Below are 17,303 nucleotides of genomic sequence, written 5' to 3'. Positions count from 1 at the left end.
ATTGTTTACCACATAAAGATAACATCATTGGCTGTCCATTATAGCAGAATGTTCCCAAGAAGCTACTCTCCCTAAAGTGGAAATACATAAGTGATCATACTTCTTTCCTTTCCATTATTAACCCACATGATTTCTTTTGTGATGTGAGGCAATAACTAGGCAGTGAATAATCTCTCATCAGCAGTGATGAAAGTAAAATGTATTTTACATGGGAGAATTATTTTAAAAATTGGACATTGATAGGAGCAGGCATATCTAAAATACAGCAGATTCATACTTAAACTAGCTGCACAGTTTCTCATGAAACTTACAACAATCTGAATAGCATCTACCATTCTTAATTTGCAGTTTGATGCACTAATCCATAATGAATCACATTTAGATTACACATTTCAGAGAATCTTAAAGCACTATGTATCACAAGACTCTTTACAGGTAGACAAAAAGGTTGCGACTTGCTAAAGGAACGCCACCCATATTATCTTGACTTCTTGTATATAAATCTTCTACATGATATGGCTCAAACCTTGAGGAAAGTGAGAATTTAGACTTATCAATTCAGATCATTTTAAATTAAAGCTTTTGATTTAAGCAGCAGGGAATGCTTTTAACCTGCATCATCAGTTACTATGAACAGAAACACTTTTGCTAGTTTTACTTAGTTATCTAATACACTTTCCTCTTAATTTTTTTGATGGATTGCATTCTTAGATGAATGCCTTGAAAGATCAGTACATTTTGATATACCTGTTTAAGGACTCAAGTCAGTGAAACAATTTGAGCCTGTACAGGATGGTTATTACAATAAAACAAACACCCATTCTAGCACCATGTGCCTTTTAAGTATGATTTTTTTTAAAATCATATACATCTAATTGCAATAGATGTGATCACAAGGTAAACTCCTTCCCAAAGTAAATGCAAGCTTCATAGAAGTAAATTCTCATCTCTAATTGATGTTTCATTGTTTAATTTATTAAACACATTGTGTAAAATCTACATTGCTTTTTCAGCTTTCATGTTTACAGATAGGAGCTTTTTACCATGATGCAACAAGGGTCTCCCATAGCCTACCTTCCTATGGGAGTTACAAACATTAAATGCTGAGAATCTCTGGCTCATTTAGCTCTCTTTTCATTGCCTTCCCTTTATTTCCCTTCAGTCCCAGCATAAATGGGCTTGTGTTTCAAAAACCAAGTTTAAAACCATTCCTAGGGTCTGCTGATATTAACTCTTGGAATCTGTCCTGGAAACAGGGAGAACTCAGAGAGGGCTACAATTGTTTGACAAAAAGTTCTTACATAAAAGGTTTTTTGTTTTTTTTCCCCCCCTTTCTTTCTTTTGGACACTGACTGGCAGAAATAACTCAAGTGCCACCACCTAAAAAGTTCTGGATACACATGGTGCTATTTGTGAGACTTCAGGTACCTGTGGGATTTATATCGCATTATGTAGAGTTTGTGCAGCCTATTGTGCAAATCCAAAATGATACAGATTCACCCCACTTTTCAGCTGCTGGCACTGTACAAAGGGAAAAATATGCATTAGCTACTTTCTTTAAAGCAACAGTACTACTCCATACAAACTATCTGCAAACTACAGTTAATGCACATGTAAGTTGTCATGCATCAGAAGCCAAATTTTTAAATAGTCTGTGAAAAGGTATTTTGTTTATGCTAGTCACTGGATCCCTGAACTTTTAGTCCTCCTACCCATACGTAGAGATCAGATTGCACCGTTATTCTAGACAGCATTTATCACACTTACATATACTGTATATCTGTATTATTCTAACATACAACTCTCCTCCATACTTAAATGTTACCTTTTATTATACATCAACTAATTTATATTGTTCTTTACAAAGAAAATGTTAGCATTTTATAACCATTCTTTATGGTATTCAAATCATGATTCCAGATTTCTACGAGGATGGAATGTCCAGCTGTTGTACATCCTGTGAAATGAACTAGTCACCAACAAAAAAAAGGGGGGGTGGGGGGGCTCACACACATTAAAGATGTACACACAATAAAAGTAATTTACATTGACAAATAAGGAATGTCATTTATTAAGGCTGTGCTTCAGAAAGGACATTTAGGGTCAAGTAGCCTTCATCAAGGCACAGAATGGGAATAGGTTAGCACAGCTGTCTCTAGAAGAGAAGTTATGTACAATCACTGATGAGGTGTGCATGCACGCAAACACAATTTAAAACTGCACAGCTGGTCTTTGTAACAAAATTGAACATAGTTAAAAGGAAATAGTGAAGTTTTTCAAGTCCACAGTTTTACTTCATTATTAAAAAAAATGGCAAAGATTTCCAAAACATAAAATTCACAATTTGAATAAATGAAAAGTTTTAAACAAAGTGCTTCACAGCTCTGAACCCTGCATGGTTGTGCTGTGCTGTCTGGTCTAGAAGCATTCTGGAGACATCATTGAAGTGTTTCACACAAAACTGAAAATGTCATTCAGGTGAAGGAGAAACTGGACATTTCCACAGACACTTCAAAAGTTTTTACGCTTTCAAGTAGTTGAGTTCTTACAGCCACCGTCTTATAACAACTGTATGTTACAGCAGTGAGGGTTCGGGGGATCCATTAGCAGCAGAGGCCTATTTCAAAGGGCACGTGGTCTCTTCGGATTGATCTGTTTACTGGCCTGTTCCTCCTCTTGTAGAGCTGCCCGGAAAGATTTCACTTTATCTTAAAAAAGAAAAAAAGAAAGAAAAAGAAAGAAAGAAATGCCACCTTGTTTGTGTTCAGTGGGTGTTTTGTAGGTAAGTCTTGAGGCTGCAAGTATTTCACCAGCAAAGAGCACAAGGTTGATGCATTCCTCCATACATGTGAGCAGAGGCTACAGACAACAAGGAGCCAGGGAAGATAATGGACATGTTTGAGTACATAAACTCAAGTGTAATACTCCCTATATAAACAAGTTTCTTAGCAACCTGTTCCCCTCTTAGGCCTTACTCCTGTTTCTAGGAAACTTCACAGTAGCGCATTCAATGCAGAGTATGCTTTCCAGGCACTCTCTGTCCTCCTTATCAGCTAGACGCACAAAATCTCCAACTGAGCAGTGCAGGATTAAGCCTCTAACATGTTTCTACATATTAATGCAACTTCCCGTGCTATCTTTAAAATCTCTAGAATTGGATTGGAGATGATTCTTTATACTGACATAACTGATTTAAAACATCTAAATGAAAACAATGCCTTCCAGAATCCACTATTTTCCTGTAACACAAACGGACTTTTGTGACTGCAGTTACACAACAAATGGAGAATTCCTCCACATTTATTTAATTCTCTGGTGTTTTGCAGTGAAATAAAGAATACTGAGAAAGGGGCTGGAAGAGAAGGGTGTCTAAAGGTAATTCTGTCACTGTCTTCCTTTTCACACCCTACAACACAGTAATCCATAGACAGTTACACAGCTCCATCTACCAAGAAACAAGGAGATGAGACTGTCAAGTTGGGGCCAGTATAGGGAAACTAGTTCCAAAATCTCTGAGCAATAAACAAGAGTTGGAGTACTCATCACCATGACCAATACCCTCCAAGAGGAGGAATGGGAGAAGTAACAACAATTACTGGCAATAATTTCCTTTTCCATCTCTTTTTCCCCCACCCTACAAAGAATTCATAGGCAGCAAGTGTACCAGGAAGTATGAATAGAGGCAAGTGTTTATTCTAAATTGCTATGCTTGCAGCACCTTATTCCAAAGGCAGCCTGTAATGATTTTGAAAGAGTGGAGTTGCCCAATTTGCTGCTTCACCAAAGCCACTGCCAACGTCTATCAACTTCTCTTCCTCAGAGGAAGCAATCCTCTAGCTAATGGGCTCACAGGTGGCACAAGGAAAGTATAACATTCTTTTGTTAGATCTGTTTGAGTTACACTTAACCCAACATACAGTGTTAGAGCAGGAGCATTAAATATGTAACTCATGGGACACATCCAATAAATGCATTCATGTGGCCTGCAGGACATATTCAGATTGTGCAAAATCTAAAACTTTTTTCATTTTTTTGTTTGTTTGTTTTTTTAAAGGAACTTCCTAACATTATGGTTTCAAAGAAACCCAATATATCCAGATATATCCAAAACCAATGACTCGGAGGTGTAAATTCACCCCCATTACTCTCACTGGAGTGACCAATTATGCCGTGAGGAATGGCTCTAGATTAGATAGTTTGAAGAGAATCTGAGGCACTGAGAAGAATCTGCATTCTGATGTGATTGAAAGAGAGGTTTAAAACAAGCTGCAAAGATGAAGGCTTCTGAGCTGAGAACACATTGGTAAGCAAGAGCTGTTCATAGCTGGATACAGATCTAAACTCTGGTGGGCAGACCTAGAAGAGTGACAATGTGAGAGAAGCCGTCTCCCCAGCCTCTGAGACGCAGCTGGGAAATAAAGCAGCACTTGGGAGTTAACTGGCAGACCATTTATTTCTCTCTGCCTTATTTTCCCTTTTCCTGCAATTCCATTTAGACTGTTTCCTTCCTTTGTTGGTTTGAATGGGCTAGGACAGAGAGATAGACAAAGAGGAAAAAGCTGGAGGACTGAGCATAGGTTCCATACTTCCAGGAGGGCAAAGTGAAGAATTTTTCCCCTATACTGGTACTGACAGATTATTTGCTTCCTTGATCTGGTGTAATGGAGCTATAGTGCTCTCTGTATTGATCATGGGTTGTAGGACAGAGGAAGAAAAAATTAACAACAATGTTCAGTTATAGCTCATTATTGTTAGTTAGTCCTTTTGATGTATAAAAACCCATAGCAAGTAACACACACATAAATAGGGGTCTACTTAAATCAAGGAGAAATCACACATTTTTCACAGATTGGTCATGGCATACATAGCAAGTTTCACAGAGGTGTAACGTCTGTGAAATTTGCTATGTATGCCGTGACCAACTAACGAAAAATGTATGATTCCTCCACAGCATTTCTCAAATGGGGGGACCTGACCCAAAAAGGAGTGTGACGTTACACTCCATATTCTTTATGAACATATGCTTATAATATGGATATGACATAGATATACTTTATGCAAGATGGCTCATGTAAGATATGATTGGAAAGGTTATGATTTACTGAATGTGATTATCCACTTTGTCTGCATGTATCATTTCTGTATCTAAAGTTAGGAATATGGACTATGTAACAATTACAGCTGGGTATGTATTTGGAAGACACCCACCACACAACAGGCCATCAGATTTGATGGGCCATCAGGAAGAAACAACAAGACTGTGAAGATACTAATCTCTCTCCTTCCTGCGAGGCGTCCCGGGACTAGCTGACACTACTAGGTCAGGTGGTCCTGCCACCTGGTACTAAACACTACCTTGGACTTCTAGTAATTTTCCACTCACAGGAAGAGGGGGTCAAGTTTGGGAAAGGCTTCTCGCCTTATGTAAATTCTATTTAAGGCTGGGAGGGAAGGCATTCCAGATGCTCCTCCATGGCCTACCCAAGAAGAAGGAATGCTGAAAGAACCTGAAGGGACAAAAGAAACTAACCTGAAGGGAAAGGCAGGGGTGAGTCCAGATTGAGACAGGGGTCCAGTCTGTAAGAATAAATAACTAGAACTCTGAGCTACAGAAACTCTGCATTCTGCCTAATTCAACATTTAGAGTGAGAAATTACTTCTTGTAAAGTTTCTTGTGTGAATAAAGCTTAGTTTGCATGTTTTGTTTTATTTGCTCAGTAATCTGCTTTGTTCTGTTTGCTACTCCTTTAACCACTTTAAATCTGCCTTTTATAGTTAATAAATTTTGTTTTCTTTATATTAAATCCAGTTTCTGTAATTTCTAACCAGCGAGAGTGGCGGGAATGCAGTTGTGCATATCTTCCTCCTCACTGAGGGAGGGGGCGAATTTATCAGCTTACATTGTATGGATTTCTCTACAGGGCAAGACAATATATCTTTGGGTCTGCACTCCAAGGGAGGTGGACACCTGAGTGCTGGGGCAAGTCCCTTAAGCTGAGTCTTCCAGAGCTCTATGTCTGCGTCTTTCTGCAGCTGTGTGTGGCCCTGCCTGTGTGTGTATTCTAGAGGAGGCTTAAGAGCCTGGCTCAGCAAGACAGGTTAAAGGGGGCCCATGCTGGCAGTACAAGCGGCCTCAGTGGTATCTCAGCACATCAGGTGGCATCTTGAAGGGAGGCAACCCATCACAGGGAGTCGCAAGCTTATTAGGGGGTCACGGTATACCACCCTTACTTCTCCGCTGCTGCTGACGGTGGCACTGCCTTCAAAGCCAGCAGCTATCACTCTCCGCTCTGCCTTCTGAGCTGGGCGACTGGAGGCCACGTTTCATGAGGGAGACCAGATTCCACTGTCTGTGATGTGCTTTTCACAGCTGTGAATTTGGTAGACCCCTACTCATAAATGGACAAAAAACACAGCCTTACCTCGGAGTTCAGTCAGAATGTCAATTTTTTGTTCTAGGATTGCTTCAAGTTGTGTAGCATAAGAATCCACATCATAATCTACTTCTTCAGTCATCTCTAGAAGAGCTTTTTCATCTTCCAACCATCGAATAGATTCCTGAAAAGACAAAAGATGCACAACAGCTGAATGCATTAGCCAAGGGACAGTCTGAAGACAGACAGCTGAATTCACAAAGTCTTTCTGCTTTCACAAAGCTAGTTATACCCTTTTACTAGACAAACAATTTCATGAATTGTAACACGAATTCACTTCAGTATCTGAATTTTTGTTTTCTATGTAGAAAAACTGTAGGTTTTTAATATGTTTTATACATGATTCCTTCATTCCAATGGCTGTGTCAGGAATGGCCAAAGATAGTGGCCCCAAGTCTCTGCTACAGTCTGGAGCATAGCCGCAAGCAGGGGGGGAAGTCACTGCTTGATGCCACCTTTGTAGCCCTGATATAAGGGCACCATGCACTGAGCTAGACTGGTGATGCAAGTATGTGTTGGCTGCCCACAACTCCAAGGGACCATTCGGACACCCCATGGCACACCCCCAAGCAAGCTTTATGGGAGGGGTCTGTGCCGTAGGAGCCACTACAACAGCTCCACTCCACAAGAGGATTCCCCTACACCAGGGGTTCTCAAACTTCATTGTACCACATCTCCTTCTGACAATGAAAATTACCACACGACTCCAAGAGTCAAAAAACTCTGGGATAGCTCAGTGGTTTGAGCACTAGCCTGCTAAACCCAGGGTTGAGAGTTCAATCCTTGAGGGGACCACTTAGGGATCGGAGGCAAAATCAGTACTTGGTCCTGCTAGCGAAGGCAGGGGGCTGGACTCAATGACCTTTTGGGGTCCCTTCCAGTTCTATAAGATAGAGGTGGGACTGAAACCTTATACCTGAGTCTTAACGCCTCAGGAAGGGAGGCCAAAGCCGAAGTCCAAGAGCTTCGGCTCCAGACAGGGGGCCTGTAACCTGAGTTACCAGGGGAGCTAGCGAACAGGAGCAGCTGAAAGGGGAGTGTTTAGAGGGGAAGTGTGGGGGGAGGGGTGCTAGATAAACTTAACATTCTTTAAAACTTAAAGCCAAAACCACCCCCCAATAAAAACAAAACATCAACCAAGGAACGAGCTTCAGAAATAAAAAGATAATGCAGGCAAAAGTCCAGCAACAGAGTGGGGACTATCCAGTTTATTTCACCCAATGCAGCATGTATGATTACCTGCCCTATGGGCAGGTGGTATACGTGTGCATTCGGTGCAAGGAGCTCCTGGCCCTCAGAGACCGTGTACAGGCTTTGGAGACCAGAGTGGCTGAACTAGAGGAGCTAAGGGAGACAGAGAGGTACACAGATGAGACTTTCCGGGACACAGCAGAGTGGCCCAATCCCCAGTCTGACAGCCTCTGTGCTGCTGAGGAGGATGAAAGCCTCAGTGAAGGAGAACATCCAACTGGAGAAGAGGGAAACGATCCCATAATTTCGACTCACCACGACATCTTCTGGAAGGAATCATTGTTGGAAGACAGGATACTGGGCTAGATGGACCTTTGGTCTGACCCAGTATGGCCGTTTTTATATTCTTAGGAGTCCTGCCACCCAGGGCTAAAGCCCTTAGGCTTCAGCATTGGCCCTGTGTGGTGGGGCTCAAGCTTTGGCTCTTAGCCCGGGCCTCAGCAAGTCTAAACCAGCCCTGGCAATCCCATTAAACTGGGGTCTTGACCCACAGTTTGAGAACCACTGCCCTACATTGAGGAAGACCTCTAGGGGTTGGCTAAGCCAGCTTTAGGGCAGCTTTCAAACACTCTGGAAGTGCAAAGCTGACCTATGGCAGGGGACAATGGGGTTCACTGGCTTAAACTGGTCTATTCTGGAGACTACCCCTCTCCCAATGAGATCCTGCTGCAGCTATGATCAGCAGAAGCACTCCAGATGAAAACATTTCAGTTTAAAAGAGAAAGCTGCTGACAGGGTTCTAGAGAATGGACCCACAACATTGGAATGAATTCTTTCCCTGTCCTCTAGTCCAATTCTCAGTAGCCCAAACTGTTCAAGCTTCAGGGCACACCACAAAACCCATCTACCTCAGGCTTTTGGGGAGGAAGGAGCTAGACAATAGGTACAATTTTCAAAAGTGCTAAGTGACTTAGGAGACTAAGTTCCATTTTCAAAAATGACTCATTCAATTAGTCTCCTAAGTCCAAGTGGCTTTCAATGAGAGTTATGCTCCTAGCTCGCTACATCACATTTGAAAATGCGACACTTCTGAACATTTTCCTACAGTCTAATGTTTTGGGCCCAAGGTGAAGTTACTTTAAAAACACAGCGGATACAAATAAATTTGTCAAAGGCCCTTACAGCGCAGAATAGGCGCTTGATTAATTTGTTTGGGCAAATCAAAATAAATACATTTCCATATCTCTTCTAAAACCCACTATTAAGAATCTTAACAAAATATACATACATCACCTTAAAGCTTTTTAAAAATACTTTATCTTTCTATGGCCATGAGGATTATTCTAATCAGACACAATCTGCAAAGGAATATTTTAATAGGGAATTTCTAAATACTCATTTCCCCCAAAAGATTATTACATTGACCACTATCCAACATAAAGTTGGCAACATTCTTTAAACAAAACACAAAGCTCAATGTTTTTAGGGGGATTTTTGTAGTAAGAAAATCAGGGTTAGCTTATTACAATGTACATTCATAAGACAAAATATACCCAATATACAACATAAAAAAATCCCAGCACCATCCATTCATAGGAAAAGTGTCTGGATCAGCAAAAACTAGGAAAGAATGTAAGTGTGGGAAGTGCAATTTCCACAACTAAGCAATGTAGCTGACACAAATCAATCCTGTCATAGTTAAAGGTTGTCCACAAAATACAGTACCCATCTTACCTACTGAACAACTGCAGATGGGAATCCTTGGCAAACCACAACCCAGAAAAAGCAGATAGATGGTCAACATTTTGCTCAGCAGAACCAGGACCATTTCTTTAGGAGCAGGTAAGTCAAGTTTCTAGCCTGCCTAAAGACTTTTCTTTACCTGATCTAGAGGCCTCGAGAGCTGGCACTTTATTATTACTACTCATTATTTGTATTACAGGAGTGCCTAGGAGCCCTAGTCACAATCAGGACCCCATGTGCTTGGTGATATTCTTCTAAATGGAGTGGCTTGTGGTGAAAGAACCAACCTACCTAGCTCCCGCACAAAATAACTAATCATGCAACTAGAGGCAGGTCTGCGTGATGAAAATAGTCTCTGAATTAGTTGGTTGTAGACACTGATGGGGGCATCTTTGTCTATAATCAGTCTTGGTTTGTACATAGAGTCTTTTGATTAGATAGCCAAATTTCAAGCTCAGATTGTGGGGTTAGTGCCAAATAAACTTCATCCCCAAAACACACAGCCACTAATACTGGAAGGCATGACTAAAACCAGAAAGGAACCAAAGCAAAAGAATGAACTCAATACTAAAAAAAAAAAAAAAAAAAAAGGAACAGTAACTGCTCTATGGTAATGAGACTTCTTTAAGACTATCAGCTTCTGAAAAGAAAACAACAGAAGTTACACTGGGTTTCACAGACAATATATCAGTATGCTTCTCCTCTGCCACCGTGACAAAGGAGTTCGTGGTTGGGGGACATGGTGTATTATATATGATTCTGACTCTGTCTTGCCACAATGGCCTTGCCTGTAAGAATTGTGTTTAGGAATTTGTGAAGGTATGACTGCACTAGTATACCACGACATTTTATGTCCCAAGAGTTTGAACTTCCCTCTGGCCAATATGAGCTATTTGATTAATACAAATACAATGCAGTGATCAGTATTTTACCTGGAAGACAGCCCTGTGGTCTTCTACTACTTGCTCTTCCATTTCTACCATTTGTGACACAGCTTCATGGAAAGTAAACAACTGTGGAGAAACTTCTTCCTCCTTGAAAAAATAATAAAGTTTATTATTCTGTGATGAATTTTGCTTTAAAACTAATACATTAAACAGATGTTTCATCCTATCCCAAGATAACAGAGAAATATATAGAAAGCTGTACTGCTGAAAAAGGGACTCAGGAGTGTACCATTTTCAAGTTCTTGCACCTGGCTATATATTATCAGAAATTGGGTGAAGGGAGGGGGAAAAAGTGGCAAAACAAATGAAATTTCATTTATTTTTCATCTTTTTTGTTATAAATTTCCAAGCAGTTCTTCTACTGAGTAACCAAAAAAAAAAAAAAAGAAAATCAAGAAGGAAACATGGAGTGGGAACCACAGAAATCATTAAGCCTATTCTTTTTACATATCTACTATTGATCTGGAAGAGAAAGAAATGTTAATTAGATCCACAGATACTAAACAGGGAGATGTTGCCAACACCAGCGAAGACAGGGAAAGTAACACAGGATCTCAAGAAAGCTCAAATTAGATACCTAAGAATTTTTCTTCTCTGTGTATCCATACTCACCATTTCCACAAACGGAGTTTTACTTCAGTGGTGCAATTAAAGAGGCAGGACCAGACTCATCACTCAAGAGGCAGGGGACCTGGCTACCTATTAGTCTACTTCTACTGTGCTCTCTAACAGAGGTGCCAATGCCTAAAAAGTCATTTCTGCCAGCACAATTGGTGTGGCCAATGACAGACTCAAAGCCAAGGAGGCAGGCAGAGGCGACTTCCGGAGAGCAAAAGATGCAGTACTGATTTGCTTGGCAAGGTGCAAGAGAGCTGCCCAGGAAGCCTGCAGCTCTTTGTCTCTACCTTAGGTGAAGTAGGCCCAGCTGTGGCACACTGCGACTTTGTTATGAAAGCAGACTCCTAAAGAGGAGCCCAAAATACTATCCAGCAGGGAAAAGCAAAGGAATCAATCTGGAGCTAAATTAGGGCTTGTCTACACCTGGAAGTTTACCAAAAGACCTATTCTGGAATAAAGTATCAGAGGGGTAGCCGTGTTAGTATGGATCTGTAAAAAGCAACAAAGAGTCCTGTGGCACCTTATGGACTAACAGACGTATTGGTGCATAAGCTTGCTCACATGAGTCTGACAAAGTGGGTATTCACCCATGAAAGCTTATGCTCCAGTATGTCTGTTAATCTATAAGGTGCCACAGGACTCTCTGTTGCTTTTTTGATTCTGGAATAAGTATCAGAGGGGTAGCCGTGTTAGTCTGTATCCACAAAAACAACAAGGAGTCCGGTGGCACCTTAAAGACTAACAGGTTTATTTGGGCATAAGCTTTCTTGGGTAAAAAACCCCGGAATAAGACCATCCACATGGCATCTTATACTGTAATAATGATTATAATTATTCTGTAATAGTGTAGTGAGTCGGTGTGGCTCCCCTCCTGCCCGGCAGAGGGAGCTCCCTTGCCAACCCCCCAGTGGGGGGAGCTACCGCCACCAGTCCCCGCCCCCCGGAAGTCAAGGGGCGGGGCAGGAAGTAGAAAAGGAGCGCACCAAAGCTCAGTCAGAGGCCAGCCACCGCTGAGAGCAGACGTGCCGGTGGGAGCTCCCGGCTGGGAACCCTCCTCGGCCCGAGGCAACTACCCTGCCTGGCCGGAGCTTCCCCGCGCTCACTACGACGAGGAGTCCCCAGAGCCGGTACTGGGAGGAGCCCCCAGGATTGCCTAGCGCCCGCTACGACAAGGAGCCCCCCAGGCCCTGCTGTTACCCGGAGGAGCCGCCCGAGCAGTCCTGGCCTGACTTCCCGGAGGAGCTGCCGGACCTGCCGCCAAGCCCGGGTCCAGAGGAGCCGATGCAGATGGACTGGCCTGACCCCAGTGCGACCGACGAGGTAGGCCCTGAGGGGGAAATGGAGTGTAGCCCGGGGGTAGCCGACCCCTGTCAGGCTGCAGGCACTGAAGTGCCGATGTCAGTGTGTTGCGGCCAGGATCCCCACTGACTGCAGCGGATCCACGCCGCTGCTAGGGCCCCGGGCCGGAACACAGTGGAGTGGGTGGGCCTGTGTCCCCCCCTGCCACCCCACTCACAGGTGGCAGTCTCCCCCCTCACACCAGCACCCCGACCCAAAGGTCTGGACTTACCGGTTGTTTGCTCAGCTCCTGACTGAGGACCTGAGTCCCTGAACTTGAACTGCTACTCAGCCCTGCCTGAGGGTCTGAGCCCGGTGTTTGTTACTGCCCCGCCCTGAGCTAGGGCCTGGGCTTATACACTGAGCCCTGTATCTTGCTGTTGCCCAGCCCCTGCTCCAGAGGGCCTGGGCCTATTTTGTACTGCTGTTGCCCAGCCCCTGCTCCAGAGGGCCTGGGCCTATTTTGTACTGACTTGTACTGCTGTTGCCCAGCCCCTGCTCCAGAGGGCCTGGGCCTATTTTGTACTGACTTGTACTGCTGTTGCCCAGCCCCTGCTCCAGAGGGCCTAGGCCTGATTGTACTGCTGTTGCCCAGACCCTGCTTCAGAGGGCCTGGGCCTATTTTGTACTGCTGTTGCCCAGCCCCTGCTCCAGAGGGCCTGGGCCTATTTTGTACTGCTCCAGAGGGCCTGGGCCTATTTTGTACTGCTGTTGCCCAGCCCCTGCTCCAGAGGGCCTGGGCCTATTTTGTACTGACTTGTACTACTGTTGCCCAGCCCCTGCTCCAGAGGGCCTAGGCCTGATTGTACTGCTGTTGCCCAGCCCCTGCTCCAGAGGGCCTGGGCCTTCTAACGTTGTTCCCTGTCACTCAAGCAGACTAACAGGAGATAAGAAGTGAGTCGGTGTGGCTCCCCTCCTGCCCACTGGAGGGTCGAGCCCCGACCAACTGATTACAAATAGCTATGTTATGTCCGCAAGTTTCAAAGTATAGACAAGCTCTCAGAACCATTCTAAAGTGTTCTCTATGCTCTGCAGCTCAAAAAAGATGATGGGTCAGGAAACTGCCTGTAATTAAGGACATGAGGCAGACTGATCTGGGTTTTGTTCCCGAAGAGGGAGTCAAGCCCCATCCTAAGGCAGCCTCCAACTACAGCACTGAGGGAAACCCAACTGTAGCAGTGAATTTAGAAACATCGGCATAAAGCAAAATAAGGTTAAGCATGGAAAAATGCATGCTAGCAAGCCTTGCGGGGAAGAAAATCACTTGAAACAGCTATTTGCATGAAAGGAAAATATCTGGAGTAGTAATACTGAGAGCCCTAGAAGCAATAATGGAAAGAAAGGGCTTTACAGAATGCTGCCAGTTGCCTAATATGGAATGAAGGCATGCTAGGAAAAACTATCCTGAGAAAAGCAGCAACTTCTAAAAGAAACAGGCAGTGCTACTGAAGTGTCCTTAGCAGCAAGGAAAAGGGAATGAATCTGAAACAAAGCAAACCCCCAAAAAACACATTTTTAGCATCAGCATTAACTTTATATGACAATTTGGAAGAGTCCAGAGGCTAACTATAGTCAATCAAGTAGTTAGTAGCCTTATAAACATATATTACTCAGGATCTGATCTACTGTTTAATTCAAAGACAATATTATATATACTCACTCGCCTAAAGTGATGAACGCTACTTACATTTTGTTCACAAAGAAGTTTAAGATCATCTCTCTGAGGTGAGCTCCCTACACCCCACTGTGTCTCTAAATCATCAATTTGATTTGGAGCATGGTGTATAATTGGACGGATATCTCCTGCAGCACTAGGATCAACCGTCAGTTCCTTCACTCTACAATCACAAAAAAAAATATATTTTATTTTAAAACAAATGATGTTCTACGTAAAATAGCAAAAATAAATTAAAGCCTTATGGATTCAGATGCAATTTAATTTATTTAATAAAGGTGATGTCAACTTCACAAATTTAATGTGATTTTAAGGCCAAAAAAGGACCATTGTGATCATCTAGTCTGCCCTTCTATATAAACACAGGACATATAATTTCATCCATTTCATCAAGGCCAATAACTTGTGGTTGAGTTAGAACATATCTGTTAGAAAAACATCCCATTTAGATTTAAAGATGGTGAATGCAAGACTGTCTGTTATAAACGGGTACAAGGAGAGGAAAAAACAACCCTAACCATAAACATTTAAAAACTGTATAAAAGTCAATAACAGTTGTAATCGTTAGTGTAAGGAGCTTCACAGATTGTTCAACAAAATCTGACCAATATATTTCTCTACCTTTGTGTGCATCTTTTTGGTTAATAAATGATTTAGCACTTTTTTACTTTAAAAAACAAATCTGTTTACTCGCACTAACAATCTAGTGTCCAAAGAATGGACAGATCATTAATTAAAGCCAATTTCAATTCTGAGATTCTTAGAAAAGTTGAACATTAGCAAAATGAAAACAGTTTACAAAAGTGCAGCTGACATCATCCGTTCAAGCAAGGATGTCCACTTTAAAAAAAAGTTTATGAACTAAATGAATCCAAATTTGCAAATAAACCGAAGAGGTTAGACAAATATCCTTCAGTAATAATTAACCTTAACAACTTGCTAATATGGAGTAAAAAAACAAAACCCCAAAACCCCCACACGTATACATAGGATTCACTACACTAATGAAATATAAGAAGGTATTACATTTCCTTTTATTTTTATCAGGTAATAAAATTCAAAGACTTAGAATTACTCAAAACAGACTTATGAGAACCAATCCACTAAATCTACAAAGGTGACATCACCATTTTTATGTATGAAGGGAAAAGCAAGCCTGAATATGAAATATTCAAATGTTTAAGAAAGAAAAATGAACAAAAAATTGGGAAGATGATTGCAGACCATGCAGTACCATCACCTGTCAAACAGGACGAAAACAAAGTATGCGATGACTCAAGGCAAGGGAATAAATGAAGGTTTGGGTCTGTAAAATTATACAGCTAAACAGAAAAACTTAAAATAAAGATTTCATGTATAGAATGAAGTAGACCTGGTGATCGAAGGAGAAAAGTCGTCATACTCATAGGAAGGAGAGAGATCAGAGCGACTGCCACTACTCTGTGAGAAGGGAATGTCCGAAGGACTAATTCCAAATTCCTTTACTCTGCAGCAGCAAGATACAGCAGCATATTAAAAGACAGTGTTCTTGTAAAGACATTAATTAAAATTACAACTTTTCATTTAGCATTCTCTCTTATAGTTTTGAAAAGAATGAAACAAATGAAGCAGTTTGTTTTTAAGATAAAACATGTTTAGAGACAGTGTAGAGACATTTAGGCCTTCCTCAAATTTGAGTTTCAAGCTTGTTTCTAAGAAAATTCAACTGGCCAAATTCTGCTCATTTATAGCAGTGTAAATTTGTAATAATTCCACTGTCTTCAGTGGAGTTATTCTGGGTATACATTGGTATAATGAACAGAATTTGGCCCGAGTTCAATATTCCATGGAATTGCTCTTTTCAAAATATCAAGTGACTCCAATTATAATTACTTCAAACTGCATACTACCCAGTTTCACGCGTACTGTAAACTGCGCACAATTATTTAATGTGTCTATAGTTCATATAATATCCGCAGGAAGTCACGTATTTATAAACTGATTAGTGCTGTCAAGTGATTAAAAAAATTAATTGTAATTAAGCACATTGTTAAACAATAATGGAATACCATTTATTTAAATATTTTTGGATGTTTTCTACATTTTCAAATATACTGATTTCAATTACAACAGAATACAAAGTGTACAGTGCTCACTTTATATTTATTTTTCATTACAAATATTTGCACTATAAAAAACAAAGGAGTTTTTCAATTCAGCTCATACAAGTACTGTAGTGCAATCTCTATCATGAAAGTTGAACTTACAAATGTAGAATTATGTACAAAAAATAACTGCATTGAAAAATGAAACGATGTAAAACTTTAGAGCCTCCAAGTCCACTCAGTCCTACTTCAGCCAATTGCTCAGACAAACAAACTCGGTTACAATTTGCAGGAGATAATGCTGCCTGCTTCTTGTTTACAATGTCACCTGAAAGTGAGAACAGGCGTTTGCCTGGCACTGTTGTAGCCGGCATCACAAGATATTTACGTGCCAGATGCACTAAAGATTCATATGTCCCTTCATCTTCAACCACCATTCCATAGGACATGCATCCATGCTGATGATGGGTTCTGCTTGATAACAATCCAAAGCAGAGCGGACCGATGCATGTTTATTTTCATCATCTGAGTCAGATGCCACCAGCAGAAGGTTGATTTTCTTTTTTGGTGTTTCAGGTTCTGTAGTTTCCGCATCTGAGTGCTGCTCTTTAAGACTTCTGAAAGCATGCTCCACACCTTGTCAGTCTCAGATTTTGGTAGGCACTTCTGATTCTTAAACCTTGGGTCAAGTGCTGTAGCTATTTTTAGAAATCTTACATTGGTATCTTCTTTGCATTTTGTCAAATCTGCAGTGAAAGTGTTCTTAAAACAAACGTGCTAGGTCATCATCTGAGACTGCTATAACATGAAATATGGCCGAATGCGGGTAAAACAGAGACGAAGACATACAATTCTGCCCCAAGGAATTCAGTCACAACTTTAATTAATGCATTATTTTTTTTAAGAGCATCATCAGCATGGAAGCATATCCTCTGGAATGGTGACCGAAGCATGGAGGGCCATACAAATGTTTAGCATATCTGGCACATAAATACCTTGCAACGCCAGCTACAAAACTGCCATGCAAATGCCTGTTCTCACTTTCAGGTGACATTGTAAATAAGAAGCAGGCAGCAGCATCTCTTGTAAATAAATGTAAACAATCTAGAAGTAGGACTGAGTGCACTTGTATGCTCTAAAGTTTTACATTGTTTTGTTTTTGAGAGCAGTTATGTAACAAAAAAATCTACATTTGTAAGTTGCACTTTCATGATAAAGAGATTGCACTACTGTACTTGTATGAGGTGAATTGATAAACAAAAGAAATAGTATT

The 17,303-nt window shown here is 41.4% G+C and overlaps 1 protein-coding gene across 9 annotated transcripts in view; it reads right to left on the bottom strand.

The window, feature by feature from the left end:
* Nucleotides 1-726: 726 nt before the first annotated feature.
* The window catches only part of KIF2A (kinesin family member 2A), an 83,364-nt gene continuing 66,787 nt past the window's right edge, over nucleotides 727-17,303 (bottom strand). For 5 of the 9 annotated variants that reach the window (XM_045020921.1, XM_045020917.1, XM_045020916.1 and 2 more), the window contains exons 17-21: nucleotides 15,319-15,432; nucleotides 13,959-14,109; nucleotides 10,301-10,402; nucleotides 6,423-6,558; nucleotides 728-2,708 (exon numbers count right to left, since the gene is read on the bottom strand). In XM_045020921.1, the coding sequence (XP_044876856.1) occupies nucleotides 2,623-2,708; nucleotides 6,423-6,558; nucleotides 10,301-10,402; nucleotides 13,959-14,109; nucleotides 15,319-15,432 (589 nt within the window). In that variant the 3' untranslated portion in view covers nucleotides 728-2,622. Of the gene's footprint in view, nucleotides 2,709-6,422; nucleotides 6,559-10,300; nucleotides 10,403-13,958; nucleotides 14,110-15,318; nucleotides 15,433-17,303 lie in introns of all 9 variants that reach the window. The other 4 variants (XM_045020915.1, XM_045020913.1, XM_045020922.1 and 1 more) reach the window with 2 other exon arrangements.

The sequence above is a fragment of the Mauremys mutica genome, chromosome 6 (genome assembly GCF_020497125.1).
Source record: "Mauremys mutica isolate MM-2020 ecotype Southern chromosome 6, ASM2049712v1, whole genome shotgun sequence".
In the NCBI taxonomy this organism is placed as follows: Eukaryota; Metazoa; Chordata; order Testudines; family Geoemydidae; genus Mauremys; species Mauremys mutica.
This window is presented reverse-complemented; position numbering and strand designations above follow the sequence as displayed.